General features: G+C 39.5%; 1 protein-coding gene across 1 annotated transcript in view; it reads right to left on the bottom strand.

Annotated features, from left to right (window-relative positions):
* ASAH2 (N-acylsphingosine amidohydrolase 2) overlaps nt 1-27,489 on the bottom strand; it is a 123,056-nt gene that overhangs the window by 79,591 nt on the left and 15,976 nt on the right. The window contains exons 2-5 of the mRNA XM_053692903.1: nt 18,705-18,871; nt 6,265-6,414; nt 3,335-3,511; nt 1,531-1,658 (exon numbers count right to left, since the gene is read on the bottom strand). Of these exons, the coding sequence (XP_053548878.1) occupies nt 1,531-1,658; nt 3,335-3,511; nt 6,265-6,414; nt 18,705-18,871 (622 nt within the window). The remainder of the gene's footprint in view (nt 1-1,530; nt 1,659-3,334; nt 3,512-6,264; nt 6,415-18,704; nt 18,872-27,489) is intronic.

Genomic DNA, 27,489 nt, shown 5'->3' with positions numbered 1-27,489 from the left:
CTCAGGTCTAGCTAGCTGCACTCATTAATTTCAGCCTGCTTGTGTGCTTGGCTTGCATATCTTTGCTGTAACACAAGCAGACAGCTCCACCTACTGGCTATTTTAATCAATGCACTGCTTCTCAATGCTTTTCAATAGCAGTCACATGACTGAAAAAAAAGGTTGTTATTCTGAAACGGCGTAAATTGAACCGTTGTAAAACAAGGGCCACCTGTACATATATAAACATGCATATACATATTTAGACATGTATATGTATGTATCTCTATATTAAAGCAGTTTGCTTGCATTTTTTTTTCTAACACCTGAGACCCCATATCTTTGAGCCCTTATAACTTTTTTGTGCAATATTTATTTTTTAATAATTTTTATTAGATAGTGTTATTATGAGTGTAACTGTACTTTGTAATGTATCTTTGATGTGCTTTGTGTCACTTTTTTGTTTTCACAAAACAGTTAACCACAGCTCTAAGGATGCGTTAACCCAACAAGCGTTAACTACAATTGTGCTCAAGCGATCATGATACTTTCAACTTGTAATACAATCACAATTTAACCTACGTGCAAACGAACGTGAAAACCTGATATAGATTGCACGCAAATGTTTGCGCTCCCCTCGTAAACTGGCCTTAAGTGTTTTAAAACATCATACATTTCAAATTGTTTAATATTTATCAAAAACAACACTCTATCCAATTACAAAATACAAACTCAGACTTCATTAATTCTATTAACCCATTTTGGATTTCACTAGTCAGCATTTGTCTTTGGTAGTTCAGGGTGCAGCTGTGGGAAAATGGAGATCGAGTCTCGTGTGAGTTACCAATCTCAGCTGTGTTTGACTTTGAAAGATTGTAATCACTTTGTTAAAGAAAAAAAATATGTTCCAGTTCTTCCAATATCGGGGGGGAAAAAATCTGAAACATTGTAATCAGCCACATTATTAAGCAGCTCAATAACAAAAACCATGACCATGGTATCCATGGAAACCACAGCAATTATTTTCCAACATTTATTATTATTCTCCTTATAATGTACAAGAACATTCCATTGTGTCAAATATATACTGACAGAAAAGATTACCCAGTGCCCCTGTTTATCAGTGATATATCACATATAATGACTTTATATTAACTTCCAATTAAGTAAAAGCCTCATCAGAAAGATGGCAAGAATTAAACTTTGGGAAATATTATCCCTTTAGAATGTACTATCCCCAGTCCCCTGTCCTGTTGATCTTATGTAAAGATAGTTTACAGCTTAATAGGAGGACCCTCTACCCCATTATGATTCATTAATGTTACAGTACTGTGTAATATGTTAAATAAACAATAACAATAATAATAATAATATTTTCTTAATGTAACTAATAATGTTCTGTTTGTGACACAAAAATCTATTCAAACAACCTTTGCTTTATAGATTTATGTTAGATTGATGTTAACGTGCCTATAAAAATTATTTTATATTATTAGTGCTAAAACTATATTACAATTTACAGAAAACCAATGTCAACTGTTACCTCCTTACCTGTTCCTCTCTGATTCCGGATTATGAAGGTAAGATGTCGGACTTCTATTAATGTGACTGTTTCCAAGTATACCTCTGTTAAGAAAGACCTTTCCTCTTTTCATACTCTGATGGGCTCTGTCTATACTCTAAAAATGTAGTTTGAATATCAAAATTAAAAAAAAAGAAAAGGTACCAGTTAGCGGTATGCATTTTTAATTAGATTTGAAGTACCATGCTATAATTTTTATGTGATTGCTTCTAAACATTCTTTGCTAAAAGACAGTAATGGGGTTTCCAACTTGTACTATATTGATATAGGGTATAAGTAAAATGCTGCAAATCATCTAGACTGTTATGTTGTAACAAAGCAGTAGTCTGACCTTTTTTGGATGGTCAAACTTTGTTTTTTTCTTCTGGCCCTTTAGGCTCTCTGTGCTGCTGTCACAGATTCCCAACCTGCATTCCCACCTTGTTCCAGTCACTGATACCCAGCCTGCGTTCCTACCTTGCTACAGTCACTGATACCCAGTCTGCACTCCTACCTTGCTACAGTCACTGATACCCAGTCTGCGCTCCTACCTTGCTACAGTCACTGATACCCAGCCTGCGCTCCTACCTTACTACATTCACTGATACCCAGTCTGCGCTCCTACCTTGCTACAGTCACTGATACCCAGTCTGCGCTCCTACCTTGCTCCAGTCACTGATATCCAGCCTGCGCTCCTACCTTACTCCATTCACTGATACCCAGTCTGCACTCCTACCTTGCTACAGTCACTGATACCCAGTCTGCGCTCCTACCTTGCTACAGTCACTGATACCCAGCCTGCGCTCCTACCTTGCTCCATTCACTGATACCCAGCCTGCGCTCCTACCTTACTCCATTCACTGATACCCAGTCTGCACTCCTACCTTGCTACAGTCACTGATACCCAGCCTGCGTTCCTACCTTACTCCATTCACTGATACCCAGTCTGCACTCCTACCTTGCTACAGTCACTGATACCCAGTCTGCACTCCTACCTTGCTACAGTCACTGATACCCAGTCTGCACTCCTACCTTGCTCCATTCACTGATACCCAGCCTGCGCTCCTACCTTGCTCCATTCACTGATACCCAGCCTGCGCTCCTACCTTGCTCCATTCACTGATACCCAGCCTGCGCTCCTGCTGGAACAGTGCTTTAAGCCTTTTACTAGAAGCATTTTTTACTAATATATGTGTATTGGAAACAGTGTTTTATGTCCCTTTAAGGTCCAGCTTAAGATCAATATTTTATGTTCTTTTAATATTCAGGTCAATAAAAAATAATAAAATAAAAAAACAACAAATATAAAAATAATTTGAAATACAATATGACTTATAATTAGCCTACTAGCTTTAGATACTGAATTATGTGGCATAATTGTTCTTGTCATTTTATGATAACTAGCAGAGCAGTTTAGTTATTTGTTTGTTTGTGTTTTTGTTAAAGATGGCAGCCATAGTTAAATATGATGTACATAGGGTTGCCACCTCAGCCATGTTTTCCTGGACACGTATGAGTTACACATGTTGCAGGGTATGCAAGGAGGAACATGTATTGTGTTTCTGGACAGCACTATTCATATTCCTCCCTGCACACCCTGCAGCATGTGTAACTTATAAGTGTTCTGTATTTTAAGGGACAGGTGGCAACCCTAGATGTACATAAGATTTTTTTAAAACAAGCTTTATTAACTTACATAACAAAGAAAATACTTTTTAATTCTTTGTTTTTATTTTATCTACAACAAAACATTCAATTATCTTTACTGATTTTGATTATTTGAATAGATCATACCTTAACAATACCATTCACAATAGCATCTGTAGCTTCTCTATTAAATCCCTTGCTTGATAGCATGAAGATGGTATACTGAAAATAGCCCGCAGGACCTGAGTGTGTGTGAGTACCACTCAATATGACATTATCTTGTCTATACAGGTTTATATACTTTGTTTTCAGTTTCTCCAATACCTTTGAAAAAGAGATGTTTAAAAGTAAACCTAATGGTCTGCTAAACAAATATATAAATAAATATATCCAATTCAATTCTGGGTCATGGTAAAATGCCATGTAAATTAAATCTCAGATTAGTAACGCTTTTTTTTTTTTTTTAAATAAACAGTGTAAAATTTTGTTTGGATGTTTTTCCTGACCTAAAAGAACATGCAAGTCCAATTTAAACTTTCATAATTTAGATAGAGGATACAATTTTTTTTAAAAAAAGAGAGAAATCCAATTTACTTATACAGACTTATTTTCTTGTTTTCACCAATGTTTTTAACAATGCTATACATTGTTGAGCACTATAGGGCAGCAATGTTTGCAACAATGTATAACCTTGTTACAAATATTCAACAAAGCATACCAAGAGAATTAAATAATTTCGATTTGTTTAAAAGTTAAAAATTGCATTCCATGGGGCCGAATTATCAAGGGCCGAACTGCCCCTAGTGCCCCTATTTCCGCACGAGCCTTCAGGCTCGCCAGAAATAGCAGTTAAGAAGCAGTGGTCTTAAAACCGCTGCTCCTTAACTGGTCAGCTGCCTCTGAGCGCCGGACAGCAATCAACCCGATCAGATACGATTGGGTTGATTGACACCCCCTGCTAGCGGCCGCAAATCTGCAGGGAGCGCATTGCACAAGCAGTTCACTAGAACTGCTTGTGCAATGCTAAATGCCAACAACTTACAGGGAGTGCAGAATTATTAGGCAAATGAGTATTTTGACCACATCATCCTCTTTATGCATGTTGTCTTACTCCAAGCTGTATAGGCTCGAAAGCCTACTACCAATTAAGCATATTAGGTGATGTGCATCTCTGTAATGAGAAGGGGTGTGGTCTAATGACATCAACACCCTATATCAGGTGTGCATAATTATTAGGCAACTTCCTTTCCTTTGGCAAAATGGGTCAAAAGAAGGACTTGACAGGCTCAGAAAAGTCAAAAATAGTGAGATATCTTGCAGAGGGATGCAGCACTCTTAAAATTGCAAAGCTTCTGAAGCGTGATCATCGAACAATCAAGCGTTTCATTCAAAATAGTCAACAGGGTCGCAAGAAGCGTGTGGAAAAACCAAGGTGCAAAATAACTGCCCATGAACTGAGAAAAGTCAAGCGTGCAGCTGCCAAGATGCCACTTGCCACCAGTTTGGCCATATTTCAGAGCTGCAACATCACTGGAGTGCCCAAAAGCACAAGGTGTGCAATACTCAGAGACATGGCCAAGGTAAGAAAGGCTGAAAGACGACCACCACTGAACAAGACACACAAGCTAAAACGTCAAGACTGGGCCAAGAAATATCTCAAGACTGATTTTTCTAAGGTTTTATGGACTGATGAAATGAGAGTGAGTCTTGATGGGCCAGATGGATGGGCCCGTGGCTGGATTGGTAAAGGGCAGAGAGCTCCAGTCCGACTCAGACGCCAGCAAGGTGGAGGTGGAGTACTGGTTTGGGCTGGTATCATCAAAGATGAGCTTGTGGGGCCTTTTCGGGTTGAGGATGGAGTCAAGCTCAACTCCCAGTCCTACTGCCAGTTTCTGGAAGACACCTTCTTCAAGCAGTGGTACAGGAAGAAGTCTGCATCCTTCAAGAAAAACATGATTTTCATGCAGGACAATGCTCCATCACATGCGTCCAAGTACTCCACAGCGTGGCTGGCAAGAAAGGGTATAAAAGAAGAAAATCTAATGACATGGCCTCCTTGTTCACCTGATCTGAACCCCAATGAGAACCTGTGGTCCATCATCAAATGTGAGATTTACAAGGAGGGAAAACAGTACACCTCTCTGAACAGTGTCTGGGAGGCTGTGGTTGCTGCTGCACGCAATGTTGATGGTGAACAGATCAAAACACTGACAGAATCCATGGATGGCAGGCTTTTGAGTGTCCTTGCAAAGAAAGGTGGCTATATTGGTCACTGATTTGTTTTTGTTTTGTTTTTGAATGTCAGAAATGTATATTTGTGAATGTTGAGATGCTATATTGGTTTCACTGGTAAAAATAAATAATTGAAATGGGTATATATTTGTTTTTTGTTAAGTTGCCTAATAATTATGCACAGTAATAGTCACCTGTACACACAGATATCCCCCTAAAATAGCTATAACTAAAAACAAACTAAAAATTTCTTCCAAAACTATTCAGCTTTGATATTAATGAGTTTTTTGGGTTCATTGAGAACATGGTTGTTGTTAAATAATAAAATTAATCCTCAAAAATACAACTTGCCTAATAATTCTGCACTCCCTGTATACTGTTGGCATTCAGTGATGTCTGGCGGACAAGATACACTACAACGTATCATGTCCACCAGACATTGATAATTTGGCCCCTATGTCTGAAAGTTTAGTTCTGATGTTCATATCCCTTTAATAGATAGAATAATGTTATGCATTCCAATTGGTTGGTGGCCTTGATCAGTTTTCTTTGCATTGAGAGTAATATAGTTTTATATATGCATAATACATGATAGTAATTAATCACTGCATTTAAAAGATCTGCCTATTTAATAAATGGCTTAAAGGTATTTAGATTTGCCACTTTATCTTCAACATTTGCTCTGTAGTCCATCCCTCTTGAAAAGTCTCATTGTTGTTTATGTTATATATATTTTACAGGGATATATATAAAGTGAGCTCCTGCTCTAATCAGGCGCTCACAGTGTATAGTTTTTAAGAGTTAATCACTATTTCCTAAATGGCTAAATAAGAATGTTTACTCACCTCTAGTCTTAGTCTCTGTGACACCATACCTATGTCCACGCTGACAAACACTACTCGCTTGGAGTTATCAGGCTCTGCTACAATGAATGCCCGACTGTACTGACGCGTGTGGATTCCTCCAGCCAACTGGTCACTGCTTGCATATCCCATCTACAGAAAACATTATGCAAACTGTTTCATATAATTGAATAGAAAAACCTATTAATTCAACTACATAATGCCCAAATCACTTGCCTTACTAAATCCTAATGTCATTTTTCAAAATTAAAATATAATAATAATAATAATTTATATTTTGACCAAATGCCTAAGGCTTTTTCTTCATTGTGGATGTGTTACAAGACTCTAACTCTGATGGTGAGGCTTTGACATGGATCTCCCCCAGATAAAGAATTATCGATATACACTGTAAATTGCTTTTACCAAAGGACCTGATGAAAACCTTGGTAAAGATCTTTGGAGAAGTGGCTGACCCAAGAGGAAGAGACACAAAGTCTCTGTCCGTTGCTATGGCCATTGCATAAATGCTGCAGTGGCTTCAGGCGCCAGCGATGACATCATCTGCTCGCCCCTCTTATGATACCAGTTCCGGATTCCTCCTGTGTCGCAAAGACTCCCTATGTAAGTGCCTCAGTCCCTCTCACCTATGCCCAAGTATAGGTGTTACTGTGTGTGCTCCTGGGTGCTATATTCTGTATTTTGCTAGACTGTTATTACGTTACTGTCTGACTACTCTGCTTGCTTAACCCCTAAAGTGCTGGATTACCTTAACACTACTGAACTCTGCCTGTCTGACTACTCTGCTTGCTTAACCGCTAAAATATTGGATTGCCATAACTTTGTTGAACCCTGCCTGTCTGACTACTTTGCCTTCTTAAAGGGACATTCCGGACAAAATTTAAATGCACATAGATTAATTACATCTTAGAAAAGAAACATATTTACAATATACATGTGTAGGCAAAAATGCTTCTAATAAAAGTTATCACTGTTTTAGTGTTAGTATTTTTCTCTGCAAGTGCATGTGAAGCATAGCTAGATATTCTCAGTGCACCGCCATTTTAAATCCTGCAGCTGCTCAGAGTGCCAGTGGGGCTTGTATCATGTCAGCAATGAACAAACTGAGTCATTACCAGATGATACATGCACCTTAGGCAATCTGAGCAAGTGCTGTGTCTAGAATGCTGGTGCACGGTGCATACTTAAATACACCTTTGAAACAGCTATAGCTTTTATAAGAAGCATTTTTGCTAATACATGTATATTACAAAAATGCTTCTATTCAAAACTGAAATGTATCCATTGGGATTTCAATTTTGGCTGGAATGTCCCTTTAACCCCTAAACTGCTGGATTGTTATATTGTTGCTGAACTCTGCCTGTCTGACCACTCTACCTGTTTAATCCTTAAATCTGCTGGATTGCTACACTGTTGATGAACTCTGCTTGTCTGACCACTCTGCCTGCTTAACCCCTAAACTGCTGGATTGTTATACTGTTGCTGAACTCTGCCTGTCTGATCACTCTGCCTGTTTAATCCCTGAACTACTGGATTGCTACACTGTTGCTGAACTCTGCCTGTCAGACCAATCTATTGGTTTATCCCTGAACTGTTTTACTGCTAGATTTCCTTTTGTTGCTGACTCCTGCCTGTTCCTGGTCCTTGTATTGGTTTATATCTGAACTGCTATACTGCTGGATTTCCTTCCTGTTGCCGCTAAGGACTACCCTGCCTACTGTGAGTACTGCTTATCTAATTTTGCAAACTTTCTTTGCTCTGGGGTATTTCCTATCATTCCACTTGACACCGGGATAAGAAGACTACTGGCCAAGTTTTGTCTGATATAGAAATATCCCTCAAGCATTATATTATACTTGGGCCATGGACCCACCATGGACCCAAAGGAGGTTGTAAGAGCAGTCTCAGTTCAAGGACAGATGCTGGGAACCCATACCATATACTTGCAGAATGTGGATTCTTAACTAGAGGGTATATCCGCTATGCTCTCCTCACTGGTGGCAGAAAAAAGGCTATGTAGCCAGTCCCAGCTGACACTGCTGCAACTTCTTCCCCTACTTCTGGAAGCATACCCCGGATACCTTTGCCTGACAAGTACGATGGTATTACTGACTGTAGGGGTTTTCTTAACCAGTGCAGGCTGCACTTTCACAATGATCCTCACACCCTCCAGTCTCATCAGTCAAAGGTCACCTTTATCATTTCTTTATTGAAAGACAAGGCCCTGGTCTGGGTCTCTCCCCTTTAGCTCAAATCCTGAACGATGCTGGTGCTTTGATTACTGCATTATCTTCTGTGTTTGGGACTTCTGGCCGTGCTTCTGCTACATAAAACTCTCTTTCTTTCATGTAATTAGCAAGAGTCCATGAGCTAGTGACGTATGGGATATACATTCCTACCAGGAGGGGCAAAGTTTCCCAAACCTTAAAATGCCTATAAATACACCCCTCACCACACCCACAATTCAGTTTTTACAAACTTTGCCTCCGATGGAGGTGGTGAAGTAAGTTTGTGCTAGATTCTACGTTGATATGCGCTCCGCAGCAAGTTGGAGCCCGGTTTTCCTCTCAGCGTGCAGTGAATGTCAGAGGGATGTGAGGAGAGTATTGCCTATTTGAATGCAGTGATCTCCTTCTACGGGGTCTATTTCATAGGTTCTCTGTTATCGGTCGTAGAGATTCATCTCTTACCTCCCTTTTCAGATCGACGATATACTCTTATATATACCATTACCTCTGCTGATTCTCGTTTCAGTACTGGTTTGGCTTTCTACAAACATGTAGATGAGTGTCCTGGGGTAAGTAAATCTTATTTTCTGTGACACTCTAAGCTATGGTTGGGCACTTTATTTATAAAGTTCTAAATATATGTATTCAAACATTTATTTGCCTTGACTCAGAATGTTCAACATTCCTTATTTTTCAGACAGTCAGTTTCATATTTGGGATAAATGCATTTGTTTCAATCATTTTTTCTTACCTTAAAAAATTTGACTTTTTCCCTGTGGGCTGTTAGGCTCGCGGGGGCAGAAAATGCTTCATTTTATTGCGTCATTCTTGGCGCGGACTTTTTTGGCGCAAAAATAATTTTTCTGTTTCCGGCGTCATACGTGTCGCCGGAAGTTGCGTCATTTTTTGACGTTTTTTTTGCGTCAAAAATGTCGGCGTTCCGGATGTGGCGTCATTTTTGGCGCCAAAAGCATTTAGGCGCCAAATAATGTGGGCGTCTTTTTTGGCGCTAAAAAATATGGGCCTCATTTTTGTCTCCACATTATTTAAGTCTCATTATTTATTGCTTCTGGTTGCTAGAAGCTTGTTCACTGGCATTTTTTTCCCATTCCTGAAACTGTCATTTAAGGAATTTGATCAATTTTGCTTTATATGTTGTTTTTTTCTTTTACATATTGCAAGATGTTCCACGTTGCAACTGAGTCAGAAGATACTTCAGGAAAATCACTGCACAGTGCTGGAGCTACCAAGCTAAGTGTATCTGCTATAAACTTTTGGTATCTGTTTCTCCAGCTGTTATTTGTATTGCATGTCATGTCAAACTTATTAATGCAGATAAAATTTCCTTTAGTACTGTTACATTACCTGTTGCTGTTCCGTCAACATCTAATTTTCAGAGTGTTCCTGATAACATAAGAGATTTTATTTTTTAAATCCATTAAGAAGGCTATGTCTGTTATTTCTCCTTCTAGTATACATAAAAGTCTTTTAAAACTTCTCTTTTTTCAGATGAATTTTTAAATGAACATCATCATTCTGATACTGATAATGGTTCTTCTGGTTCAGAGGTTTCTGTCTCAGAGGTTGATACTGATAAATCTTTGTATTTGTTCAAGATGGAATTTATTCGTTCTTTACTTAAAGAAGTGTTATTTGCATTAGAAATAGAGGATTCTGGTCCTCTTGATACTAAATGTAAACGTTTAAATAAGGTTTTTAAATCTCCTGTAGTTATTCCAGAAGTGTTTTATCTCCCTGATGCTATTTCTGAAGTTATTTCCAGGGAATGGAATAATTTGGGTAATTTATTTACTCCTTCTAGACGTTTAAGCAAATTATATCCTGTGCCATCTGACAGATTAGAGTTTTTTGGGACAAAAATCCCTAAGGTTATGGGGCTGTCTCTACTCCTGCTAATGTACTACTATTCCTACGGCAGATAGTACTTCATTTAAGGATCCTTTAGATAGGAAAATTGAATCCTTTCTAAGAAAAGCTTACTTATGTTCAGGTAATCTTCTTAGACCTGCTATATTTTTAGCGGATGTTGCTGCAGCTTCAACTTTTTGGTTAGAAGCTTTAGCGCAACAAGTAACAGATCATAATTTTATAGCATTATTATTATTCTATAACATGCTAATAATTTTATTGGTGATACCATCTTTTGATATCATTAGAGTTGATGTCAGGTATATGTCTCTAGCTATTTTAGCTAGAAAAACTTTATGGATTAAACTTGGAATGCTGACATGTCTTCTAAGTCAACTTTGCTTTCCCTTTCTTTCCAGGGTAAATAATCATTTTCGTTCCTTTCCTCACAACAAGGAACAAAAGCCTGATCCTTCATCCTCAGGAGCGGTATCAGTTTGGAAACTATTTCCAGTTTGGAATATATCCAAGCCTTATAGAAACCTATAGCCAGCTCCTAAGTACCTATGAAGGTGCGGCCCTTATTCCAGCTCAGCTGGTATGGGGCAGATTACGTTTTCTTCAAAGAAATTTGGATCAATTCCGTTCTTATTCTCTGGTTTCAGAAACATTGTTTCAGAAAGGTACAGAATTGGCTTCAAGTTAAGGCCTCCTGCTAAGAGATTCTTTTCTTTCCCGTGTCCCAGTTAACACAGCAAAGGCTCAGCATTTCTGAAATGTGTTTCAGATCTAGAGTTGGCTGGAGTATTTATGCCAGTTCCAGTTCTGGAACAGGGGCTGGGGTTTTATTTTATCTCTTCATTGTACCAAAGAAGGTCAATTCCTTCAGACCAGTTCCGGATCTATCATTATTGAATCGTTATGTTAGGATACCAACATTCAAGATGGTTACTGTAGGACTATCCTGCCTTTTGTTTAGCAAGGGCATTATATGTCTACAATAGATTTACAGGATGTGTATCTGCATATTCCGATTCATCCAGATCACTTTTAGTGTCTGAGATTCTCTTTTTAGACAAGCATTACCAGTTTTGTGGCTCTACCGTTTGGCCTAGCCTCAGTTCCAAGAATTTTTTTCAAAGGTTCTCGGTGCCCTTCTTTCTGTAATCAGAGAATAGGGTTTTGGTATTTCCTTATTTGGACGATATCTTGGTACTTGCTCAGTCTTCTCATTTTCGAAGAATCTCATACGAATCGACTTGTGTTGTTTCTTCAAGTTCATGGTTGGAGGATCAATTTACCAATCAGTTCATTGATTCCTCAGACAAGGGTAACCTTTTTAGGTTTCTAGATAAATTCAGTGTCTATGACTCTGTCCTTGTCAGACAAGAGAAGTTTAACATTGATATCAGCTTGTCAAAACCTTCAGTCACAATCATTCCCTTTGGTAGCCTTATGCATGGAAATGTTGGGTCTTAGGACTGCCGCATCAGATGCGATCTCCTTTGCTCGTTTTCACATGCGACCTCTTCAGCTCTGTATGCTGAACCAATGGTGCAGGGATTACTCAAAGATATCTCAATTAATATCTTTAAACCGATTTTACGACACTCTCTGACATGGTGGACAGATCACCATCGTTTAGTTCAGGGGGCTTCTTTGTTCTTCCGACCTGGACTATAATCTCAACAGATGCAAGTCTTACAGGTTGGGGAGCTGTGTGGGGGTATCTGACGGCACAAGGGGTTTGGGAATCTCAGGAGGTGAGATTTCCGATCAATATTTTGGAACTCCGTGCAATTTTCAGAGCTCTTCAGTCTTGGCCTCTTCTGAAGAGAGAGTTGTTCATTTGTTTTCAGATAGACAATGTCACAACTGTGGCATACATCAATCATCAAGGAGGGACTCACAGTCCTCTGGCTATGAAAGAAGTATCTCGAATTTTGGTTTGGGCGGAATCCAGCTCCTGTCTAATCTCTGCGGTTCATATCCCAGGTATGGACAATTGGAAAACGGATTATCTCAGTCGCCAAACGTTGCATCCGGGCGAATGGTCTCTTCCCCCAGAGGTATTTCTTCAGATTGTTCAAATGTGGGAACTTCCAGAAATAGATCTGATGGCTTCTCATCTAAACAAGAGACTTCCCAGGTATCTGTCCAGATCCCGGGATCCTCAGGCGGAGGCAGTGGATGCATTATCACTTCCTTGGAAGTATCATCCTGCCTATATCTTTCCACCTCTAGTTCTTCTTCCAAGAGTAATCTCCAAGATTCTGAAGGAATGCTCGTTTGTTCTGCTGGTAGCTCCGGCATGGCCTCACAGGTTTTGGTATGCGGATCTTGTCCGGATGGCCTCTTGCCAACCGTGGACTCTTCCGTTAAGACCAGACCTTTTGTCTCAAGGTCCTTTTTTCCATCAGGATCTGAAATCCTTAAATTTAAAGGTATGGAGATTGAACGCTTGATTCTTGGTCAAAGAGGTTTCTCTGACTCTGTGATTAATACTATGTTACAGGCTCGTAAATCTGTATCCAGAGAGATATATTATAGAGTCTGGAAGACTTATATTTCTTGGTGTCTTTCTCATCATTTTTCTTGGCATTCTTTTAGAATACCGAGAATATTACAGTTTCTTCAGGATGGTTTAGATAAGGGTTTGTCCGCAAGTTCCTTGAAAGGTCAAATCTCTGCTCTTTCTGTTCTTTTTCACAGAAAGATTGCTATTCTTCCTGATATTCATTGTTTTGTACAAGCTTTGGTTCGTATAAAGCCTGTCATTAAGTCAATTTCTCCTCCTTGGAGTTTGAATTTGGTTCTGGGGGCTCTTCAAGCTCCTCCATTTGAACCTATGCATTCATTGGATATTAAATTACTTTCTTGGAAAGTTTTGTTCCTTTTGGCCATCTCTTCTGCCAGAAGAGTTTCTGAATTATCTGCTCTTTCTTGTGAGTCTCCTTTTCTGATTTTTCATCAGGATAAGGCAGTGTTGCGAACTTCTTTTGAATTTTTACCTAAGTTGTGAATTCCAACAACATTAGTAGAGACATTGTGGTTCCTTCATTATGTCCTAATCCTAAGAATTCTAAGGAGAAATCGTTGCATTCTTTGGATGTTATTAGAGCTTTGAAATATTATGTTGAAGCTACTAAGTCTTTCCGAAAGACTTCTAGTTTATTTGTTATCTTTTCCGGTTTTAGAAAGGCCAGAAAACTTCTGCCATTTCTTTGGCATCTTGGTTGAAATCTTTAATTCATCTTGCCTATGTTGAGTCGGGTAAGACTCCGCCTCATAGGATTACAGCTCATTCTACTAGGTCAGTTTCTACTTCCTGGGCGTTTAGGAATGAAGCTTCGGTTGATCAGATTTGCAAAGCGGCAACTTGGTCCTCTTTGCATACTTTTACCAAATTCTACCATTTTGTTGTATTTTCTTCTTCTGAAGCAGTTTTTGATAGAAAAGTACTTCAGGCAGCGGTTTCAGTTTGAATCTTCTGCTTATGTTTTTCATTAAACTTTATTTTGGGTGTGGATTATTTTCAGCAGGAATTGGCTGTCTTTATTTTATCCCTCCCTCTCTAGTGACTCTTGTGTGGAAAGATCCACATCTTGGGTAGTCATTATCCCATACGTCACTAGCTCATGGACTCTTGCTAATTACATGAAAGAAAACATAATTTATGTAAGAACTTACCTGATAAATTCATTTCTTTCATATTAGCAAGAGTCCATGAGGCCCGCCCTTTTTTGTGGTGGTTATGATTTTTTTGTATAAAGCACAATTATTCCAATTCCTTATTTTATATGCTTTCGCACTTTTTTCTTATCACCCCACTTCTTGGCTATTCATTAAACTGAATTGTGGGTGTGGTGAGGGGTGTATTTATAGGCATTTTAAGGTTTGGGAAACTTTGCCCCTCCTGGTAGGAATGTATATCCCATACGTCACTAGCTCATGGACTCTTGCTAATATGAAAGAAATGAATTTATCAGGTAAGTTCTTACATAAATTATGTTTTTGGATCTCCACCAGAGCAATAGAATTGTTGCACAATATGCCATCGAGTTTTGCATCTTGGCACTTAAGACCAGTTGGGATGGCAGTGCTCTCAAGGTGGCCTTTAGGAGAGGTTTGCATGAATGCATAAAGGACGAACTTACTTATTGTGATGTTCCTTCTTCCCTGGATGAATTTATAACACTTTGTATCAGTCTAGATTCTCGCTTCCAGGAGAGACAAGCTGAGAGAGACAGAACTCGTAGAATCCTTCCCTCTTGTCCTCTTCCTCGGCTGGTCTCTAGACTATCCTCTACCCCTTCAGCACCTCCAGTAACCTCTGTAGAGGAACCCATGGATCTCTCCTCCCTCAAGCCCTCTGAAGCCGAAAGACAGAGAAGAAGGAGATTGAAACTGTGTTTCTATTGTGGTTATAATGCACACCAGCTTAAGAATTGTGATATTTTGCCGGGAAAACCCAATGCTTAGAGGATAATATTGGGGTACCTCTAAGCACGGTCACTACTAAATCCCCTCACTCCTCTTGGATCCTGGTACCTATTACCCTGACCTTTCAGAATTATGTCCAGACTCTAGCCTTTATTGATTTAGGGGCAACTGGGAATTTTCTTGATCATCCTTTTATGATTCAGGCAGGCTTACCTCTTCTGCAGAAAAAAACAATGTCTCAAGATAACTACTCTGGATGGCACTCCCTTTGGATCAGGTTTCATCTTTCAATTTCAAATCAGCACCCCTAACCCTGACTGTGTGAGTCCTTCATACCGAACAGTTGCAGTTCAATGTCATTAATTCTCCAGCACAACCTGTCATCCTTGGTCTTCCTTGGCTTCGTATACACAATCCACAGTTCGACTGGGCTGAGGGACAGTTGGCTTCCTGTGGTACATCATGCTTCCACTCCTGCCTTGCTAAGGTAACTCCTCTACACCACATCCCCATAGCCAGTCTACAGACCCCTTTAAGCCTTCCCTCAGTTTATGCAGATTTCATAGATGTGTTTGAAAAGAAAGCAGCTGATGTGCTGCCACCCCACCGTCCTTACAACTTCAAGAAATCAAGTCCCTGCATTCATAAAGAAGGATATGCAACACAATGCCAAGGCATATTTATTGCTTGTGCTGAAACAGAAGAATCACTGTACAGCCCACCTTTATGTTACCCAACTGGTATCTATAGATAGATTATTATTGTATCTGGTTTGTCTTTTATTCCCATATACCATCTGAGACTGAAATTGGTTCTCCGTGAGATCTCTCCAGGGAGCATATCCATACAGCCATGAGTGTGATATAGGGATGTGATCTTCGACTTGATCTCAATCTACGCATTACCCTTACCTCATTTGGATTAAGGGTTGTTCTTCTCTGTGACCCTTGGTTTAAGGACTAACTCTCTGGTTACATCAGTGACTGTAGCGCTTGGGAGCGTGTTGCAGAACCTCACAGCAGACATTGGTTGTTTTCCAGCCCAGGAGAGTACGGGTTACACACGGACCTTGGTTCCAGCAAGTATGAGAGTGTGAGTCAGCTGGACGACTCCTAAGAGTCCAGGAGGCGCTTGTGACACTTCTCAAGTGTCTGAAATTTTGTAAGTACAGTATCACTTACACTAACGGCGTGTCTTTAACTACTGATTGTGCACTATGGTGGCGCCTTCTTTGTTTATATCATTTTATCTGTAGATTCTATCGTCTTGGGCCACCAACAAGATTTCTGAAGAAGCAACTTGCCACAATCCAACAATATTAATACCAGTGATGTTGGAGTTTCAGTTTGGACATTGAACTGTTTTGTAGCTATCTTTGCTACCAATTTTAGTTTATTGACTTAGCAATATATTATGGAATATGCATGTTTGTTATAGAAATCCTCTGTTAATCTAGAGTATAGTATTATATATTATTTGTGAACTACTTTCACATCGATTTATTAAGGCTATCTATATAACTAGTATATGTCTTTGTTCTCAATTTGAGTTTATCAGATTTTTTTCCACACTTATTATCACATTGTTGGCGCACTGATTTATTTGTTTTTTTTTATTATTTCATATATTATTTGAGCATGACACTCAAACCCCAGCAATTGATAAAACAGACTTTAAAAAATATTTGGATAATAAGGAAAAAAATATATGTCCACAACTACCCATAGTTGTAACACATATACAGCAAAATGAAAATTTAATCTAACATAATTATATGTTTTAACCAGATCTAGACTATTCCTTAGAAATAAAACCAGAAATGCTTCAAATGGGAAATATCTTTCAACCTTAGATTTCACATTTAACAATGTATCTAACTGACACATTTAATACCTAGGGGCTGAATTTTCAATGTGCGGCGGACATCATCTGCTGTAGCGGATCATGTCAACCGCACATTGATAAATGCTGACAGCATACTCTGTCAGCATTTATCATTGCACAAGCATTTCTAGTGAAATGCTTTTGCAATGCCGCCACCTACACATTCGCGGCCAATTGGCTACTAGCAGGGGGTGTCAATCAACCTGATTGTATCAGATCGGGCTGATTGCTGTCCGCCACTTCAGATGTGGCGGACGAGTTAAGGAACTGCTTCTTAACTTCCGTTTCAGGCCGACCTGAAGTCGAGTGGGTCGGGAGCAGCATCCTCTGCTTCATAAATAGATATTATTATTATACCTTATATTTTAAATTCAATAAATAAATTCAATACAAATAACTTAAAATGTTTTGTTTACCTATATAATAATCAGACACAAATGTGACTTACTCTAATAGAGGGAAACCCCTCACATTAAATGGCCATTATACAATCATTTTTTCTTTGCATAAATGTTTTGTAGACAATCTATTTATATAGCCCATAAAGTTTTTTTTTTGTTTTGTTTTTTTTAAATGTATAGTTTTGCTTATTTTTAAATAACATTGCTGTGATTTTCTGACTCCTAACCAAGCCCCAAAGTTTTATGAGAATACCGTCAGCTACCTTCTCCAGCTTGCTCCTGTTTGTGTAAAGGGTCTTTTCATATGCAAAAGAAGGGGGAGGGGGGAGTGTCTTATTTCCCACTTGCAGTGGGCTTTCCAGCTACCTTTTCAACAGAGCTAAACTGAGAGATTCTAAGTACGTTTTTAAACCGTTTTATACTGGATTTGTATAACAGTATCTGTGCCTCGTATTCTTTATAGTAGTGTCTATTACATGCAGTTATATGAAAATGAGTGTATACTGTCCCTTTAAGTATTATTTGTGATTGAGTAAGATTCTGTATCTAAGGAATGTAGTCATCTTAAAGTCTTAGCTTAGATTAAGCTGCAAATAGCCTCCTGCACCTTTTTCTATATCATGCAGCAGGAATGGCAAAAAAAAGTTATTTTAAAATGAATATTGTTTCTGGACACTTTGAAAAGACTGCCCAGCTCTGCCCACTGATGACATCACAATGTGTGCTGCATATTGCGCCCAATAACACAAAGATCATTAGTTTGATTCAACAGATGGTCAAAGCTATTCAGCAAAGTGCCTAGATGTAGCTCAGATAGTGATGTCATCAGTGGGCAGAACTGGGCAGCCATTTCAACGTGGCCAGAAGCAATATTCATTTTAAAATTACTTGTTTTACCATTACTGCTGCACGATATAGGAAGGGGTGAAAGAGGCTATTTGCAGCTTAATCTAAAGTAAGACTTTAAGATGACTAAGGTGTAGACTCTCCCTTTAATGTTATGCCCAAGAAACACTGGCATGTAAAGTTAACTCACAACACTTTAAAGATGTATTTTGGGGGTCTGTGATTCCCAAGTATTTAGGGACAGCAAAGGTAACAATAATAGAGGTAAGGTAAATATGCAGCCCTGCAGGATGGGATATATTGCATGCTTATTGGCTCTAAAAATAAAATTTGTTACTGAGTATTTTATCCAATCAACATGGTCAACAAATATATGATTTTGTAATATTTTAAAGGATATGAAACCTAAAATTGTTATTTTGTGATTTAGATAGAGCATGCAATTTAAAGCAACTTTCTAATTTACTTCTATTATCAAATGTTTATTTTTTTTCTTATTTTTGTTGAAAAGCAGGGATGTAAAGCTTAGAAATAAACTGGAAGCTTTTTAAAAAATGGTATGCTCTGTCTGAATTACAAAAGAAAAATATTGGGTTTCATTCATATCCCTTTAACATAACAATGACATTCTATTTGAGAAAAAAACTTCAAGTATCAAGGTGCCATTGCTACTATAAAATATAACATTTCCCTAAATACTAAGCAATATTCCAATTGCCAGGATAAAAAATATATATATATTTATACAAACCAAAGGGACATCTGCCAATAGCCCAGTGCAGTCTGCTCTGCCAACACCAACAAGATAGGCATCTGGGTAAGGATCAACAGTCGTATGTGACTGGAATGTGGCATGTGTTGTTGAGGAAGATCTAGTTGTAGCTGCAGTTGTTGAGGAAGGTTTAGTTGTAGTTGAATCTGTAATAAGAGATAATATTTATAGCATCATATTACACTAAAAGAGCAATAATATCACAATAATAAATCACAACTTCAATATGGAAACTAAAATGTAAATTTGTATGTTGTTTTGGTGTCTAAATATGTAATTGTCCAAACCTCCTTATAGAGCAAACTGTGTAACCACGAGGCGCTAGCGGCAAACCCAATGCATTATCCGATCGGTTGTGCATCCGGTGAACTCACAGAGACACGGGCAAGCAGATGGGCACTGTAATTCACCCATCTTTACTATTTGTTTTGCCTCTGCCTGGGGGGGGTTAGGGGGGTGCCCCACCGAGCCTCTGGCATCCACTTCAAGTGAACCTTGGGGAATGAGGTTTACAAGGGGCCTTGACCACCCTTGAACCCACCAGGCGGAGGCAAAAACAGATAGTGAAGATGGGGGAATTACAGTACCCATCGTATATATGGTGTAACATGTATGTGTGGTGTATAATGCCTCACATACATGTTACATGTATGTGTACTGGTGTAAGGGGCCCATACAAGGCGTTAGCGCTCAACCCGAATGGACCAAACACCTGATCTGATTGGCCTGTGTCTCTGTAAGGTCATCGAATACACAGGATATTTAAGGTACAATTGTGTCATAATTGTGGTTATCTAACATGTTCTCATTCAAATTAATCCTAAAAATTTGGACTACTAGCAGGTCCTGAGGACTGGATTTGGAAAACCCTTTTTATAAAGTGACACTATAAATAATTTACCTGCTTGGAGTTATGATTAGCAAAAACCTATTTCGTAAAATGATAAAAGGGATAATCTTTCTTCAGATGTTATCACAAATGTGCCCAATCCTCCAACTTCAGCAGAATACATTACCTGTCATCCAAATAGTTATGGTTCAGACTGAGAGTAATATTTTCACCATATATTAAATTTAAAACATTAATAAACCAAATGCTTTTTCCAGGTCTCATATATGTGCTTCAACACCTTATAGTATGGATACAACTGAACAATTCCATTCATGGTGAATAACGTTTTTATTTAGTTTTTTTGTAATTATCACATGGAAAATTGTGTAAAGGGACAAGTTTTCTTTCATGATTCAGATAGAGAATACAATTTTAAACAAATTTCCAACATACTTATATTATCTAATTTGCTTCATTCTTTAGATATCCTTTGTTGAAGAAATAGCAATGAATATGGGTGAGCCAATCACACGTAGCACCTATATGCAGCAACCAATCAGGAGCCACTGAGCCTATTTAGATATGCTTTACAACAAAGGATAGCAAGATAATAAACCAAATTAGATATTGGAAGTAACTCGGAAAGTTGTTTAAAATTGCATGCGCTTTCTAAATCCTAAAAGAAAATTATTTGGGTTTAATGTCCCTTTATTTAACATCTATTATTATTTCTCCAACATTGGTGTGTCCGGTCCACGGCGTCATCCTTACTTGTGGGATATTCTCTTCCCCAACAGGAAATGGCAAAGAGTCCCAGCAAAGCTGGTCACATGATCCCTCCTAGGCTCCGCCCACCCCAGTCATTCTCTTTGCCGTTGCACAGGCAACATCTCCACGGAGATGGTTAAGAGTTTTTTGGTGTTTAAATGTAGTTTTTATTCTTCTATCAAGTGTTTGTTATTTTAAAATAGTGCTGGTATGTACTATTTACTCTGAAACAGAAAAGGATGAAGATTTCTGTTTGTAAGAGGAAGATGATTTTAGCAGACAGTAACTAAAATCGGTTGCTGTTTCCACATAGGACTGTTGAGATGAAGTAACTTCAGTTGGGGGAAACAGTTAGCAGACTTTTCTGCTTAAGGTATGACTAGCCATATTTCTAACAAGACTGTTTAATGCTGGAAGGCTGTCATTTCCCCTCATGGGGACCGGTAAGCCATTTTCTTATTCAAAAACAAACAGAATATAGGGCTTATTATGGGCTAAAAAACTGGTAGACATTTTTATGGGCTAAATCGATTGCTTTATTTGTGCATATTATTCAAATTTAGGCTAACAATTGACATTTATAATCTTGGGGAACGTTTATAAAACGGCAGGCACTGTATTGGACACCTTTTTCAGTCAGGGGGCCTTTCTAGTCATAGACTGAGCCTCATTTTTGCGCCATTAATGCGCAGTTGTTTTTTGAGAACAGGGCATGCAGATGCATGTGTGTGGATCTAAGAATCTCTGAAAAAGCTTTTAGAAGGCGTCATTTGGTATCGTATTCCCCTCAGGGCTTGGTTGGGTCTTAGCAAAGACTGTATCTGGGACTGTATAGGGGTTAAATTGAAAAACGGCTCAGGTTCCGTTATTTTAAGGGTTAAAGCTCTGAAATTTGGTGTGCAATACTTTTAAGGCTTTAAGACACTGTGGTGAAAATTTGGTAATTTTTGAACAATTCCTTCATACTTTTTCACATATTCAGTAATAAAGTGTTTTCTGTTTGAAATTTAAAGTGACAGTAACGGTTTTATTTTAAAACGTTTTTTGTGCATTGTTGACAAGTTTAAGCCTGTTTAACATGTCTATACCTTCAGATAAGCTATGTTCTATATGTATGAAAGCCAATGTGTCTCCCCATTTAAATTTATGTGATAATTGTGCCATAGCGTCCAAACAAAGTAAGGACAGTACTGCCACAAATAATGATATTGCCCAAGATGATTCCTCAAATGAGGGGAGTAAACATGATACTACATCATCTCCTACTGTGTCTACACCAGTTTTGCCCATGCAGGAGGCCCCTAGTACATCTAGTGCGCCAATACTTATTACCATGCAACAATTAACGGCTGTAATGGATAACTCCATAGCAAATCTTTTATCCAAAATGCCTACTTATCAGAGAAAGCGCGATTGCTCTGTTTTAAACACTGAAGAGCAAGAGGACGCTGATGATAATTGTTCTGTCATACCCTCACACCAATCTGAAGGGGCCATGAGGGAGGTTTTGTCTGAGGGAGAAATTTCAGATTCAGGAAAAATTTCTCATCAAGCTGAACCTGATGTTGTGACATTTAAATTTAAATTAGAACATCTCCGCGCACTGCTTAAGGAGGTGTTATCTACTCTGGATGATTGTGACAATTTGGTCATTCCAGAGAAATTATGCAAGATGGACAGGTTCCTAGAGGTTCCGGTGTCCCCCGACGCTTTTCCTATACCCAAGCGGGTGGCGGACATAGTAAATAAAGAGTGGGAAAAGCCCGGCATACATTTTGTTCCTCCCCCTATATTTAAGAAATTATTTCCTATGGTCGACCCCAGAAAGGACTTATGGCAGACAGTCCCCAAGGTCGAGGGGGCAGTTTCTACTCTAAACAAACGCACTACTATTCCTATCGAAGATAGTTGTGCTTTCAAAGATCCTATGGATAAAAAATTGGAAGGTTTGCTTAAAAAGATTTTTGTACAGCAAGGCTACCTTCTACAACCAATTTCATGCATTGTTCCTGTCACTACGGCAGCGTGGTTCTGGTTTGAGGAACTAGAGAAGTCGCTCAGTAGAGAAACTCCATATGAGGAGGTTATGGACAGAGTTCACGCACTTAAATTGGCTAACTCTTTTATTTTAGATGCCGCTTTGCAATTAGCAAAATTAGCGGCGAAAAATTCAGGGTTTGATATTGTGGCGCGCAGAGCGCTTTGGCTAAAGTCTTGGTCAGCGGATGTGTCATCCAAGACAAAATTACTTAACATTCCTTTCAAAGGTAAAACTTTATTTGGACCTGATTTGAAAGAGATTATTTCAGACATCACTGGGGGAAAGGGCCACGCCCTTCCACAGGATAGGTCTTTTAAGGCTAAAAATAAGCCTAATTTTCGTCCCTTTCGCAGAAATGGACCAGCCTCTAATTCCGCATCCTCTAAGCAAGAGGGTAATGCCTCACAACCCAAACCAGCCTGGAAACCAATGCAAGGCTGGAACAAAGGTAAGCAGGCCAAGAAGCCTGCCACTGCTAACAAGACAGCATGAAGGAGTAGCCCCCGATCCGGGACCGGATCTGGTGGGGGGCAGACTCTCTCTCTTTGCTCAGGCTTGGGCAAGAGATGTTCAGGATCCTTGGGCGCTAGAAATAGTTTCTCAAGGTTATCTCCTGGAATTCAAGGAACTACCCCCAAGGGGAAGGTTCCACAAGTCTCACTTATCCTCAAACCAAATAAAGAGACAGGCATTCTTACATTGTGTAGAAGACCTGTTAAAGATGGGAGTGATACACCCAGTTCCAATAAAGGAACAAGGAATGCGATTTTATTCCAATCTGTTCGTAGTTTCCAAAAAAGACGTTCAGACCAATTTTGGATTTGAAGATCCTAAACAAATTTCTCAGGGTACCATCGTTCAAAATGGAAACCATTCGAACGATTCTACCCACCATCCAGGAAAGTCAATTTATGACTACCGTGGATCTAAAGGATGCGTACCTACATATCCCTATCCACAAGGAACATCATCAGTTCCTAAGGTTCGCTTTTCTGGACAAACATTACCAGTTTGTGGCTCTTCCATTCGGATTAGCCACTGCTCCAAGGATTTTCACAAAGGTGCTAGGGTCCCTTCTAGCGGTTCTAAGACCAAGGGGCATTGCAGTAGTACCTTACTTGGACGACATTCTAATACAAGCGTCGTCCTTGTCAAAGGCAAAGGCTCATACGGACATCGTTCTAGCCTTTCTCACATCTCACGGATGGAAAGTGAACAAAGAAAAGAGTTCTCTGTCCTGTCAACAAGAGTTCCCTTCTTGGGAACAATAATAGATTCCTTAGAAATGAGGATTTTTCTGACAGAGGTCAGAAAATCAAAACTTCTAAGCTCTTGTCAAGTGCTTCATTCTGTTCCTCGTCCTTCCATAGCGCAGTGCATGGAAGTAATAGGATTGATGGTTGCAACAATGGACATAGTTCCTTTTGCACAAATTCATCTAAGACCATTACAACTGTGCATGCTCAAACAGTGGAATGGGGATTATACAGACTTGTCTCCAATGATTCAAGTAGATCAAAAGACCAGAGATTCACTCCGTTGGTGGCTGACCCTGGACCATCTGTCCCAGGGAATGAGCTTCCGCAGGCCAGAGTGGGTCATTGTCACGACCGACGCCAGTCTAGTGGGCTGGGGTGCGGTCTGGGAATCCCTGAAAGCTCAGGGTCTATGGTCTCGGGAAGAGTCTCTTCTCCCGATAAACATTCTGGAACTGAGAGCGATATTCAATGCTCTCAGAGCTTGGCCTCAACTAGCAAAGGCCAAATTCATAAGGTTCCAATCAGACAACATGACGACTGTAGCTTATATCAATCATCAAGGGGGAACAAAGAGTTCCCTAGCGATGAAAGAAGTGACCAAAATAATTCAATGGGCGGAGGATCACTCCTGCCACTTGTCTGCGATCCACATCCCAGGAGTGGAAAATTGGGAAGCGGATTTTCTGAGTCGTCAGACATTTCATCCGGGGGAGTGGGAACTCCATCCGGAAATCTTTGCCCAAATAACTCAATTATGGGGCATTCCAGACATGGATCTGATGGCGTCTCGTCAGAACTTCAAGGTTCCTTGCTACGGGTCCAGATCCAGGGATCCCAAGGCGACTCTAGTAGATGCACTAGTAGCACCTTGGACTTTCAACCTAGCTTACGTATTCCCACCGTTTCCTCTCATTCCCAGGCTGGTAGCCAGGATCAATCAGGAGAGGGCCTCGGTGATCTTGATAGCTCCTGCGTGGCCACGCAGGACTTGGTATGCAGACCTGGTGAATATGTCATCGGCTCCACCATGGAAGCTACCTTTGAGACAGGACCTTCTTGTTCAAGGTCCATTCGAACACCCAAATCTGGTCTCCCTCCAACTGACGGCTTGGAGATTGAACGCTTGATTCTATCAAAGCGTGGGTTTTCAGATTCGGTGATAGATACTCTGGTTCAGGCCAGAAAACCTGTAACTAGAAAAATTTACCATAAAATATGGAAAAAATATATCTGTTGGTGTGAATCCAAAGGATTCCCATGGAATAAGATAAAAATTCCTAAGATTCTCTCCTTTCTACAAGAAGGTTTGCAGAAAGGATTATCTGCAAGTTCTCTAAAGGGACAGATCTCTGCTTTATCTGTCTTACTACACAAAAGACTGGCAGCTGTGCCAGATGTTCAAGCATTTGTTCAGGCTCTGGTTAGGATCAAGCCTGTTTACAGACCTTTGACTCCTCCCTGGAGTCTAAATCTAGTTCTTTCAGTTCTTCAAGGGGTTCCGTTTGAACCCTTACATTCCATAGATATTAAGTTACTATCTTGGAAAGTTTTGTTTTTGGTTGCAATTTCTTCTGCTAGAAGAGTTTCAGAGTTATCTGCTCTGCAGTGTTCTCCTCCTTATCTGGTGTTCCATGCAGATAAGGTGGTTTTGCGTACTAAGCCTGGTTTTCTTCCTAAAGTTGTTTCTAACAAAAATATTAACCAGGAGATAGTTGTACCTTCTTTGTGTCCGAATCCAGTTTCAAAGAAGGAACGTTTGTTACACAATTTGGACGTTGTCCGTGCTCTAAAGTTCTATTTAGAGGCTACTAAAGATTTCAGACAAACATCTTCCTTGTTTGTTGTTTATTCTGGTAAAAGGAGAAGTCAAAAAGCGACTTCTACCTCTCTTTCCTTTTGGCTTAAAAGCATCATCTGATTGGCTTATGAGACTGCCGGACGGCAGCCTCCTGAAAGAATCACAGCTCACTCCACTAGGGCTGTGGCTTCCACATGGGCCTTCAAGAACAAGGCTTCTGTTGACCAGATATGTAAGGCAGCGACTTGGTCTTCACTGCACACTTTTGCCAAATTTTACAAATTTGATACTTTTGCTTCTTCGGAGGCTATTTTTGGGAGAAAGGTTTTGCAAGCTGTGGTTCCTTCCGTTTAGGTGACCTGATTTGCTCCCTCCCTTCATCCGTGTCCTAAAGCTTTGGTATTGGTTCCCACAAGTAAGGATGACGCCGTGGACCGGACACACCAATGTTGGAGAAAACAGAATTTATGCTTACCTGATAAATTACTTTCTCCAACGGTGTGTCCGGTCCATGGCCCGCCCTGGTTTTTTAATCAGGTCTGATTAATTATTTTCTCTAACTACAGTCACCACGGTATCATATGGTTTCTCCTATATATATTTCCTCCTGTCCGTCGGTCGAATGACTGGGGTGGGCGGAGCCTAGGAGGGATCATGTGACCAGCTTTGCTGGGACTCTTTGCCATTTCCTGTTGGGGAAGAGAATATCCCACAAGTAAGGATGACGCCGTGGACCGGACACACCGTTGGAGAAAGTAATTTATCAGGTAAGCATAAATTCTGTTTTTTTTTTCAGCTGCTGAACTTTGAACTTTTGAGCTTCGGTTAAAAAGAAAAGCTGAGATAATTATGAAGATATGCCAAGTAGCAGCTTTTGAGAATTGTGGGACATGTAGTCTCAGAAATTGGTGATTTTACCTGGAGGTCAGTGAGTATTTACAGCAGTCACTGTGTGTAACTAATATTGTAAGGCCCAAAAGTCTGTTTCCACCACCAACTGGTTTTATTTGATACTTTATTATAAAGTAGTAAAATATTGTAATTAGTTGGTGTTTATTAAAGGGCCATGATACCCAAATGTTGAAACACTTGAAAGTGATGCAGCATAGCTGTATCCGTAGCCACAACCCATTGTAAAGGACTTCTAAGCAGCAAATCAGAATGTCTGTCCCGGAACAGCCGAAGGATTGAGCGTACGTGCACTCTCATCTTATTTCCCTATTCAGTGTAAGGAAGTTTACTATGAAATCTCATAAGAGTTAAGTCAAATCTCATGAGATCCCAGCAAAAGAGTTCATGACCTCAGCACTGTTGATGCTGATTGGCTGCTGTTCATTTCTTTATTTTTTTTATTATTTTTTCCCTGCAGCTGGGCAGCAGCTGAGTATAACTTTTTACACAGAACTTACTCTGTTGAGTTGAGGAGATTGTGAGGTAAAATATATATCTTTTTTACATAGAGATGCTCAGGTGATATTTTCCTGTCAGCTTTTTACAGCTATACTGCATTAGTTTCAAGTGATTTAGCATATGAGTATTATGTCCCTTTAATCATGAATACATTATTTAACAATGAGGGAAAAAAAATCTTCCATAAAGATTGCAAAATGAATTGCATAGATTTGTGTTGTGAAATTTTATAGAAAAAGTCCAATCCATTGAAATTTCCATGGGAAATATATTGTACAAGCAATGGTAATTTTTGGCTTTATTTTCTAACGGCTAGATTTAGAGTTCGGCGGTAAAAGGGCTGTTAACGCTCCGCGGGTTTTTTTCTGGCCGCACCATAAATTTAACTCTGGTATCGAGAGTTCAAACAAATGCTGCGTTAGGCTCCAAAAAAGGAGCGTAGAGCATTTTTACCGCAAATGCAACTCTCGATACCAGAGTTGCTTACGGACGCGGCCAGCCTCAAAAACGTGCTCGTGCACGATTCTCCCATAGGAAACAATGGGGCTGTTTGAGCTGAAAAAAAACCTAACACCTGCAAAAAAGCAGCGTTCAGCTCCTAACGCAGCCCCATTGTTTCCTATGGGGAAACACTTCCTACGTCTGCACCTAACACC

This window comes from Bombina bombina, chromosome 9 (assembly GCF_027579735.1).
Source record: "Bombina bombina isolate aBomBom1 chromosome 9, aBomBom1.pri, whole genome shotgun sequence".
Taxonomy (NCBI): Eukaryota; Metazoa; Chordata; class Amphibia; order Anura; family Bombinatoridae; genus Bombina; species Bombina bombina.
This window is presented reverse-complemented; position numbering and strand designations above follow the sequence as displayed.